The 11,961-nt window shown below is 43.5% G+C and overlaps 1 protein-coding gene across 1 annotated transcript; it reads left to right on the forward strand.

Moving 5' to 3' along the window:
• Nucleotides 1–227: 227 nt before the first annotated feature.
• LOC130206681 (E3 ubiquitin/ISG15 ligase TRIM25-like) lies at nucleotides 228–10,245 on the forward strand. The gene is made up of 3 exons (XM_056434753.1): nucleotides 228–595; nucleotides 823–1,799; nucleotides 10,150–10,245. The coding sequence occupies exons 2-3, from the start codon at nucleotides 825–827 to the stop codon at nucleotides 10,243–10,245; spliced, it is 1,071 nt and encodes a 356-aa protein (XP_056290728.1). The 5' UTR covers nucleotides 228–595; nucleotides 823–824.
• Nucleotides 10,246–11,961: the final 1,716 nt, after the last annotated feature.

Below are 11,961 nucleotides of genomic sequence, written 5' to 3' on the forward strand. Positions count from 1 at the left end.
TACCAAACTGACTCCAGATCAGCACTTACACACATGGACATTGGACACGTCCACATACACACACTTTAAAAGCAGTGTATATGGTTTGGCACGGGCATATTTTGAGTTCTGATATTGGGCTGGTTTTGTCACAGACCTGGCAACCCTGGTAGGAGCGGCCAAACTAACTGTAAACACAGGACGCTCACATGACGTGAAGCATTTTTAGTCGCATACTGTGACGTTTGACAACCTAAAACTCCATTTGACTTAGTTCACACGCAAACACAAAAACGGAGTTTTCAGAAATCTCCACTTTGGCCGGAGTTTTTAGAAATGATCGTTTTCCGTGATAAAACCTCCGTTTTTGTGTAAATGAAAGGCCAAAACGCATGAAAACAAATGCTTTTTCCCATCGTGTAAACGGGGTCTAAGTCCAAACTCCAGAGGACGGGAGGACGGTCTTTCTGCGATAAGAAAAGAAACACACGTCTGTACTCGGCATACTTGGAAACGGGTTACGTGTTTGTCGCAGCGACAGTCGAGAAAAGTCTCTGTTTCTGTCCAAAGAAATATTACACTTTGCTCGTCTTCTCAACCACTGACCCACAAACCGGTGAGTGACAGCTGATGAAGTTTACTGTGTTTCAATAACTGGTGTCGACATGAAACTCACAGCTCTAATAGAACAGGAAGCTACTCTTTTCATCTCCTTGTATTGTGGTCAGATGGCCTTAAGGGAAGACTGACGAGGAGTAAAGTCAAATTAAACTAAATATCTATTAATAATGATGTATTTAAATCGTTTTTAGTGACACTTTGACCTTTGATCTCTGGGTGTAGATATGGCTGCTGCCAGCAATCTGCTGTCTGAAGATCAGTTCCTGTGCTCCGTCTGTCTGGATGTGTTCACCGATCCAGTCAGCACACCGTGTGGACACAACTTCTGCAAAACCTGCATCAATGATTACTGGAATAGCAACGACTATAACTCGTGTCCGTTATGTAAGAAGGTTTTCTTCTCAAGACCTGAGCTGCTCGTCAACACCTTCATCTGTGAGATGGTTTCTCAGTTCAGACAGTCGGCTCAGCAGAAAGCCAGCAGCAGCAGCTCAGAGCAACAAGAGTCCAAACCAGGAGAGGTTCCCTGTGACATCTGCACTGGAACCAAACTGAAGGCCCTGAAGTCCTGCCTGGTGTGTCTGGAGTCCTACTGTGAGACTCACCTGGAGCGGCACCTGACAAGACCACGCCTGAAGAAACATCAGCTGATGGACCCTGTGGAGAACCTGGAAGGCAGGATGTGTACGAAGCACGACAAACCTCTGGAGCTGTTCTGTAAGACCGACCAGACGTGTGTCTGCATGCTCTGCAGCATTCTAGACCACAAGAACCACCATGTTGTTCCTCTGGGAGAAGAGTGTGAAGGAAAGAAGGTCGAGCTGGAGAAGACGGAGGCTGAAATTCAGCAGATGATCCAGAAGAGACGACTGAAGATTCAGGAGGTCCAACACAACGTGGAGCTCAGTGAGGAAGATGCGGGCAGAGAGAAAGCAAAAGGTGTTCAGGTCTTCACCGATCTGAAGGAGTCTGTGGAGAGGAAACTGAAGGAGCTCATCACTACGATAGAAGAGAAGCAGAGAACAACAAGGAAGCAGGCTGAAGACTCCATCAGAGAGATGGAACAGGAGATCTCTGAGCTGATGAAGAGACGCACTGAGGTGGAGAAGCTCTCCCTCACTGAAGACCACCTCCACCTCCTCCAGAGTGTCCAGTCCCTCAACATCCACCATCCACCACCCACCAAGGACTGGTCTCAGGTCAGTGTTCCTCCAGCATCATATGAGGGCACTGTGGGGAGAGCTGTGTCTCAGCTGGAGGAGACTCTCAGTAGGAAGATGAAGACGCTGGTTGAAGTTGAGGTGAAGAGGGTCCAGAAGTTAGCGGTGGATGTGACTCTTGATCCTGAAACAGATTATCCTCGTCCTATTCCGACTTATGGCAGAAAACAAGTGAAACATGGTGTTGTGAAGACTAACAAATTGTCTGATAATTGTCGTGAATATCATGATTTGATGGCAAAAAGTTTTTCAAACAATTAAAGCTTCCGATCGTAGGTCCGTTAATGCCGATGCTCCGCTAGTTCCTCGTGGTGAACAAAGGCGAGTAAATCCGTCTAACATCAGTCAGGAACCAGAGAGCGACTGTCCCCAGTACAAATACTAGATTAGTCTTCAACCGCCAATCACCTATCCTCGAAGGTTAGTCTGTTGTTCTTCCAAACATGCATCACCTTCCCGTTGGCTAACGCTACGTAACAACATGGAGGGGTTAGCTGATGGCGGGCCGTGGGCCTGGGCCTGGGCCTTCAGTGAGGGCCACAGTCACCACCCAAATTAAATTAATACTATTACTATCATGCCATGGCTCCTAGACCAGGGGCAGGAGCTGCTCAATGCGCGATACCCCGATCGATTGCAGCGTAGTATTGGTAGTAGCATTGCAACAACATTAAAAACAAATTGCCTGCCTATTTTCTTCTTAACGCTCGTGTTTTTGTTGTATTATTGCGCCTGATGGTGATGATCGATACACAACAGCACATGTCATCTTTTCCTCTCTCGCTTCCGTGGCGCGAATGCGCGAATCATCGAAGGAGGAGAAAAGAAAAAAAACTTGCACTCTTTGCCTCGTAAAGGGGGCGTTGCAGGGCGGCAAAGTTTCAAGAGCATGATGATAAATATGATAAACTATTCACTGAAAATAAAAAAAAGAAAAAAAAAAAATAATATGCAACATAGGCTATTTGACATTATTTTTGCCAAACAACATACATACACAATAAAAATAGAATGCATTAAATGTGTACTCAACAAAAGACTGATATCGTTCTTTCAACCCATCCTCTTTTCTTTCCCTCATCCTTGACTTGTGACTCTGTTTTGGTTCTATGCTGTAAAGGCTTGGTTATACCCTATAAAGTCTTTTCTACCCACATGGAGGACCTCTCTCACGATGTCTAACTTTTGTGAAAAGTTTGTCTTGAGAAAGGCTAACAGTATAGCGCCCTTCCAACATCTTTTCTTTCTCCTCCTTCCGCCATGGGTTTGTAGTCCTCCGCTAATCTCTTTATCAAATTCAGTTTCTTCTTCTTGAGGTTTGCATAACACTCACCAGTGCCCCGAGACCCCAATATTGGTAATCAATCCAATCAAAAGACACTCACCTGCTAGCTGGCTGGCTCCTGTGTGCCCCAAAGCTAGCCAGGCTGCCAGGCAGCAAGCCAATTGTAATTGGTTGACACAACATTGTCATTCCGTCACACTTGAAGCTACCAGCGCAGATCGCCGCCTGAGAAAATTGAAATAAGGACATGTGATTGCACCCAAATAAACAAATGGCCGATGGCTGAATGATGGTGTCTCAATGATTAATAAGCAGCAGTGTCCAACCAAAAAGCTACCAAATTGCAACCAACAAAGAAGAGGAAAAAAAAGGAAATGAACTCTGTGGGAACATTGAAAATAAAAAATTATATTATGAAGACATAAAAATTATAAAAATTATATTCTGATGTTTAGGCCCCTTAGCTAAATAGTTCCTTCACAATAAAAGTCTGGGATGTTACTTTCCGGATAAAAAATAACGTCACAGGCTTCAATAGACTTTAATTTTCATGCAACATCTCTGAAATATGAAACTAAAATTCATTCCCATGCGACATACATATCAACATTACCTCTTGCCATTCACATTTATCATTACATACAGTCAGAAAACAGTGTATTTCGTATGCTTCATAATACAGTCATAATAATATTCTTCCTAATATTTCCTATTTGTAATATCTGTCTATACGTATTAATTTAAAGCATAACACTTCCTCTATGTACATGTGCAGAATCAAAATAGACTATTACAACCTAACAAGAAGAATCTCCCAAACAATCCAGAGAGATGTGCTCTCTGTCTGTTTGTTTTAGGAAAGCAGAGTTTCTTTTCTGGCAGATTTCACTGTGAAGTTCAAGTTAAAGAAAAGACTAAATGGACTTTAGGAGTGACCAGAGAGTCCATCAACAGGAAGAGATGCATCTCACTGGGACCTCAGGATTGTATCTGGACTATACGGTTGATAAATGGAAATGAGTATAAAGCTGTTCTTGACCCTGAAGTCTGGCCCTCAGAAGGTGGGGGTGTTGGTGGACTATGAGGAGGGTCTGGTCTCCTTCTATGACGAAGAAGCTGCAGCTCTCATCTACTCCTTTACTGGCTGCTCCTTCAAGGAGAAGCTCCTCCCATTCTTCTGTCCTGGTCTTAATCGTTATGGTATGAACTCCTTTCCTCTGATCGTCTCTCCTGGGAATCAAACTCCCTGATTCTATTATTCATGATAAAAAAAGTCTCTGAACAACAATGCATCACCAACAATACATAATGACATGAAAGTAACCCTCATACGTCCAGTGTATTTATACACCAGAAGTTTTAGTACTACAATACTGAATTAGAGGTATTTTGAAATAAAAAGATGCAATGTGATTTGTGGTAATAAATGTACATATTTAGTGATAATACCTGATGTGAACTTGTTTTCTTCTGAATATGATGTGTCAGTAATCATGTGTCCCTCAGACAGCTTCAGGGTTAAAACATGAACATAAAAAGCAGACTATGTACTGAGCTTCGGACATATGGAGCACTTGTTATACACCTGTAATTATATGTATGTTGTATACATCGTCACCTTCCTAGAATAATGTCCTTTTTACAATTTTTTTAGAAAACACAAAGAACTTGACCACATATTGATCATATGATATTGTGATATATTATACTACATGGGTAGAATCACATGATGTGTTCAACTGAGGATGAAGGCGGTTTTACCAGAGGTGGCCAGTATCATGAGGAGTTTCTAAAGGTCTGTGGAACTTTCATATGGAGAGTTTTTAGACTTTTGGTGTTGCTTTATTTTTTTTTACCTTGACAGTGAGGTCATGATGTCTGAAATCCTCAGAAGACAACTGTATGTGTGTTTCCTGTGCTTATCTCATTTACTTTAAATAAAGACATGTACAGAGAACGTACCATCTGGTCTCTCCACGAGATTTTGTCTCTTTCACTTCCTTTTATCTGAAGATATGTGTGCTATGTCTTTCCCTCGCTTCTGATTGGCCGGGGGTCGTCACATTGAGCCACTCAAGCAGAAGCCTGCGGCGTCACCACGATGATGCCGCGGCGGCCTTTTGTGTTGTATGTTGAAGTTCACAAAACCCCAATGTGTGTCGGGTTATTGAAGAAAGAAAATATTATCACGCGACACATTTGAACATTTATTTAGTTGATCATGGTACACTGTATATTCTACAGGCATTATGTACTCTCAAGCCTCAAAATAAGCTCAGCAAAGTATTTTCTTTTTAATCAAAGATTATTCTAAAACACGTTTGAAATTCCATCCCTTTTTGCCTTTTTGTCACAGAGATATTTTAGAAGTAAATCACATTTCTAGACATTTCTCCCATTTGCTCGTCGTCGAAGAGATTCAACAAGATGGGGTCCAATTACGTACGTCTCTCTTAGCAGATAGTGCGCGGATGCGTAGATCTGATCAATGCGTTTAGAGTTCAAGTTGTATTTCACCAGAACTCGGTCCTTGTTGCTCTCAGGGTGGTTGGGGTTGTAGTCCATCGAGACGACATTCGGCAGATTATTCGCATTGGCAAAGTTGAGGTTCCCGACGCTGTAGTACCGGCGTTGTCTTTTATCCTTAATTACCGGGAGCAGACGGGGCCAGTTCTGGAACTCATGGAATCCGTATTCTCCCCACTGGGGATCGCACTTAGCCACCATGTTGTTGTCCACGCACCTCTGAACGTACCACTTCAGCAGCTGGAGGCCTCGGTCGACCGAACCCGCTGTCCTTCAGCTGTTGGTCCGAGTCCAGCGTCGTCAGAGAGGTGAGGACGACCGACGCCAGCAGCGCTAAACCAAACAAAATCTGTAATTTGCCGTGCGCCATGTCGAGGTTATCTGTGGAAAACCAAAAAAAACATCACAACCTCTTAATGAAAACATGTCACTGTACACTGGGTGTAACTACAGCACATAGCAGGTGTATCCTCACCTCTCAGTTGGTAATCAGAGGAGTCGGTAGACGTTCTGCTGCGGATGGAAGAGCTGCTGCCCGTGGTCGACTTCCCTCTTTCTCGTCTTTGAGAGCAGCGACTTGTTATTTGAGGTGCTGCTATTTTGTCTCTCTCGCTCTCTATTTATCAAGAAAGAGAGGAAGAGGAAGTGCATGCAGTTGCTGTATACAGCTGGGGGTCTGCATGAAGTTTGTTTTCAATTCAGAGTTAAGCCTCAGTTTGAAATAGAATTCATAATGTTGACGATAGAAGTAGCAAGTGTACAGGCTTATGGGATATGTGGCATATGGGCCTGCGTTGGGGGCGGAGGGGCGAGTGCATATCAAGATTCAGGTTCACACAATGGCGGGCCGTCAGGGCCAGCAAGGCCTTCTCTGCTGGCCTAAACATCATCAGAATATGTATTTTTTTCTAAATATATTTTCCCACAAATATGTATTCAATTATTTCCCAGAGTAAGAGTTATTCTCTTAATTTCATAGCGTTCCTCTTGGTTGCGCTGCTGCCAGCGCCAGGTTGAGATTTGGAGGGCTGGTCTTTATGTTAGATCTTTTATCCAATCATATTCAGCCATCGTGTGTTGCCAGGGGGCTAAAATCTGCCCTTAGGCCTTCAGAATCAACATTGCGGGCGCTGGTAGCTTCAAGTGAATGCGAATGACGATGTTGTGTCAACCAATCAGCTTTAGAGTTGGCTCCTCTAGGCCTTCTAGAAGGCCCCGGAACCCGCACAGGAGCAGCGAGCAGGCGGAGTGCTGCACGTCTTTTGATTGGATTACCAATATTGAGAGGCGGGTCCTATGGGCAGGTAGATGCAGAACCTCAGAACTAGGAAACTGAATTTGATAAAGGAATTAATTCGCGGACTACAAAGCTGTTTTTTCAACCCACAATGGCGGAAGGAGGAGAAGATGTCGATTTGGTCGAGCATATACTTGAAATCTGCTTTGGGTGCGACAATGCCCTGTTTAGTGAACAAACTAGTGCAAGTGACTTTTTTCTTCTTTTTCTCCGTCCCGATGCATTCTGCAGCGTGCGAGACGGAGAGCCGAGAGAAATGACATGCTGTTGTGTAGATACGATCAACATCAGACGGCTGTTTAGTTTAATAAATGAACAAAGACGTGCTATAGAGAAAATGACGGGGGCGGGCCAATTTTTTTTTATGTCATGCGATCTACCAATACTACGCCGCGATCGACGTATTGAGCAGCCCTGGTCTAGAGCCATGGCATAATGATAGTAATAAGAGGTGGATTAATTCGGGTGGGACTGTGTAGGACCTCACTGAAGGCCCAGGCCCCAGGCCCACGGCCCGCCACTGGGTTCACAGGACTTGTGTGCTGGTCTGTGGTCAGTTTTTAACTTCTGCCGTCTCTCTCTCACACCGGTGGACAACATCCGCTGTCAAATGAGGTGTGAAAATTTAGCAGAAGAGAAAAAAAACAGCGTTACAGTTAGATCAACTGGCTAACTATATCCTATACTTTGATGCTGAATCAAGGCAAGTCAAGCTGCCATGTTGAGTATGATCATCGAACCAATGCAGGAATTAAACTTGCAAAAATCGGTGTAAAAACATGCAGGCCATGGGCAGATCAGAGTGAAAGGCCGGAGATGTACTTTCTTTTCACTTCACGTTTGCGTGGCCATCCATGTGTGCGTTTGGAGTTTCGATTGTATACGACTTCTGACATTAGGATGGTGGTATACTTGATTTCTAAACAAGCCTTAATGTACCTAATGACTGTAATCCACAGAGGCTTCACCTTCAAAATCTCCACAATGCCTCTAATTTCTCGCTATTCTATACACAAAAAAGGTCAACAAATGAGTGTGTGAGTGTGTGATGTGTGTGAATAAGAATTAATCTGATAAATCCTCAAACAATTATGTTTGTAGCTCTGCATGTGTGTGTGTGTGTGTGTGTGTGTGTGTGTGTGTGTGTGTGTGTGTGTGTGTGTGTGTGTGTGTGTGTGTGTGTGTGTGTGTGTGTGTGTGTGTGTGTGTGTGTGTGTGTGTGTGTGTGAGTGAAACAAGACAGTTATAATGGAAGCAACAATAATTATATTTAGGTTCTAGCTTCAATACTTTATCGGCTTTTCAACAGTCAACATGAATTTGGGTTGGTGAGGTCACACAATGGAAAAACAACAACAAGATCACCTTCAGAGTAAATGAAGTGAGAATAATAAATATTAAAACAAGCATTTCCTCTTTTTAATTCCCCCAATTTGTGGTCCCGCATAGCAGCAGAAAAATATGCAAACACAAGATTGCTCACTCTTAAACTTGTCGTGATGAACGTGTTAGCAGTTGGCTCCTCCAACATCAAGCCGACATGGAGCATTAAATACCACAATACACTGATACAGGATACATGTGCTGGTGACCAACACAGTGTGCACGTGATTTGGTCACCTGGGGATGATGTGCGCTTAGTTGCTTGAGCACACATAGCAGAGAAAGAGCAACATTAGCATTCAATAATTCAATACTGAGTATTTTTTGCTTTGTTTTTGGTCTCCACCAACTCCTGAGGGAAATATCTGCTAACTGCTCCTCTGTGTTCACCAGCTAGCCTCTAACTGTGTCTGTCTGCTACAGGTGGCTTCTCAACTTCCTGCTGCTGCTGGACATGAGGTCGACGACAGCGGCGAGCTGAGGGCGACGTGTGAAATGATCCTTCTGGTCACTGCGGGGGAGAACATCTGAAACATTACATGTAATCATGTCATTTGTTGTTGATGTCAAATATGGATTTCATTAAGCTTTAATGTTGTATTTCAAAATATATGAGTATAAAATAATATTTTTTGTTAAAAAATGCCAATATTTTAGGACGGTGACGAACAGTAAAACATAAAACAATAATGTCTGTGTGTAAAGACCATCACTTAGAGATGAAGACATTATTTATTCCTCAGGAGAAGTTTTTCTTGGTTTAGCATTGCAGCTGTTTTGATTTGCAGTCACACTCCACAAACAGCTCAGTTCAGAGTGTGTGTGTGTGTGTGTGTGTGTGTGTGTGTATATGTGTGTGTGTGTGTCTCCATGTGGCCCTTTCACTTTACTTCCGCGGCTCCCGTTGCATCAGGCCCTCCTGCGCACAGCTGTGAATAACGAGCTCGGCCTCCGTAGGGGAGAAGGGTAGTTCACGGCGACGTCGTCTCATTTAGGGCGAGAGGTGCAGGTTCGGGCCATTAGCCTCAGTCCTCTGAAGGTTGACATCATGCTAGGGCTGTGTCTCTCAAAGACGACCGACAGTGTGATGGGACACAGCGCGGGACTCACACTGACTTACACCAGCAAACACAAACTATCAAATACTAGATCTTGTTTGGAGGAAAAAGCATTGTTGCACTGATACATGCCTCACGGTATATCAATCAAACTTTTATTTCAGACTCAAGGGCCAGATAGTACAAAATCACAAGTAAAATACAAAGAACTACAAATGCTTTGTAATTAGACAGCTCTACCATAATGTCTCCACAGCTGGGACTGGTAGCGTGTAGTACTAAACTTTATATTTGATAAAACCATGATGATTTCATTTGTGCATAACATTTTTTTGAAAGTATTGACCCTGCAGCCACAAATATTTCACTGGCACTACTCCACCGCAGTCTCTTCAATAGTATTCGCATGGCATCATTAGATGAAGGACATATGTTTATTGTCATATTACATATAGTTATATACATACATGAAATGTATTCAATGCATTTAACCCTTCCTTAGTTATTAAGGAGTAGTTGGCTGCGGTGAAGCCCCCAGGGGATCAACTGGGGGTTTCAGTGCCTTGCTCATGGACACTTGGACACACAACTAGTGGGGAGAGCATGGGATCGAACCGACTACCTGGCGGTTGCAGGCTCTACCCACCGGGCTACTTGAAGTCTCTGTAGACTTTCCTTTTTTTGTTATACTTTCATATATTTTGGAATATAAAATTAAAGCTTAATGAAATCCATATTTGAAATCAACAACAAATGACATGATTACGTGTAATGTTTCAGATGTTCTCCCCCGCAGTGACCAGAAGGATCATTTCACACGTCGCCCTCAGCTCGCCGCTGTCGTCGACCTCATGTCCAGCAGCAGCAGGAAGTTGAGAAGCCACCTGTAGCAGACAGACACAGTTAGAGGCTAGCTGGTGAACACAGAGGAGCAGTTAGCAGATATTGCCCTCAGGAGTTGGTGGAGACCAAAAACAAAGCAAAAAATACTCAGTGTTGAATTATTGAATGCTAATGTTGCTCTTTCTATCAGTGTATTGTGGTACTTAATGCTCCATGTCGGCTTGATGTGGGAGGAGCCACCTGTTAACACGTTCATCACGACAAGTCTAAGAGTGAGCAATCTTGTGTTTGCATATTTTTTTATATTTATTATTCTCACTTCATTTACTCTGAAGGTGATCTTGTTGTTGTTTTTCCATTGTGTGACCTCACCAACCCAAATTCATGTTGACTGTTGAAAAGCCGATAAAGTATTGAAGCTAGAACCTAAATATAATTATTGTTGCTTCCATTATAAGTGTCTTGTTTCACTCACACACACACACACACACACACACACACACACACATGCAGAGCTACAAACATAATTATTTGGGGATTTATCAGATTAATTCTTATTCACACACATCACACACTCACACACTCATTTGTTGACCTGTTTTGTGTAAAGAATAGCGAGAAATTAGAGGCATTGTGGAGATTTTTGAGGTGAAGCCTCTGTGGATTACAGTCATTAAGTACATTAAGGCTTGTTTAAAAATCAAGTATACCACCATCCTAATGTCAGAAGTCGTACACAATCGAAACTCCAAACGCACACATGGATGGCCACGCAAACGTGTAGTTAAAAGACAGTACATCTCCGGCCTTTCACTCTGATCTGCCCATGGCCTGCATGTTTTTACAACGATTTTTGGAAGTTTAATTCCTGCATTGGTCCGATGATCATACTCAACATGGCAGCTTGACTTGCCTTGATTCAGCATCAAAGTATAGGATATAGTTAGCCAGTTGCTCTAACTGTAACGCTGTTTTTTTTCTCTTCTGCTAAATTTTCACACCTCATTTGACAGCGGATGTTGTCCACCGGTGTAAGAGAGAAGTTAGAGAAGGCAGAAGTTAAAAACTGACCACAGACCAGCACACAACCACAAAGTCCTGTGAACCTGAATCTTGATATGCACTCGCCCCTCCGCCCCCAACGCAGGCCCATATGCCACATATCCCATAAGCCTGTACACTTGCTACTTCTATCGTCAACATTATGAATTCTATTTCAAACTGAGGCTTAACTCTGAATTGAAACCAAACTTCATGCAGACCCCCAGCTGTATACAGCAACCGCATGCACTTCCTCTTCCTCTCTTTCTTGATGAATAGAGAGCGAGAGAGACAAAATAGCAGCACCTCAAATAACAAGTTGCTGCTCTCAAAGACGAGAAAGAGGGAAGTCGACCACGGGCCAGCAGCTCTTCCATCCGCAGCAGAACGTCTACCGACTCCTTGGATTACCAACTGAGAGGTGAGGATACACCTGCTATGTGCTGTAGTTACACCCAGTGGCATGTTTTCATTAAGAGGTTGTGATGTTTTTTTTGGTTTTCCACAGATAACCTCGACATGGCGCACGGCAAAGAGATTTTGTTTGGTTTAGCGCTGCTGGCGTCGGTCGTCCTCACCTCTCTGCCGACGCTGGACTCGGACCAACAGCTGAAGGACAGCGGGTTCGGTCGACCGAGGCCTCGCCACGGCCTCAAGCTGCTGAAGTGGTACGTTCAGAGGTGCGTGGACAACAACATGGTGGCTAAG

This window comes from Pseudoliparis swirei, chromosome 16, assembly GCF_029220125.1.
Source record: "Pseudoliparis swirei isolate HS2019 ecotype Mariana Trench chromosome 16, NWPU_hadal_v1, whole genome shotgun sequence".
Taxonomy (NCBI): Eukaryota; Metazoa; Chordata; class Actinopteri; order Perciformes; family Liparidae; genus Pseudoliparis; species Pseudoliparis swirei.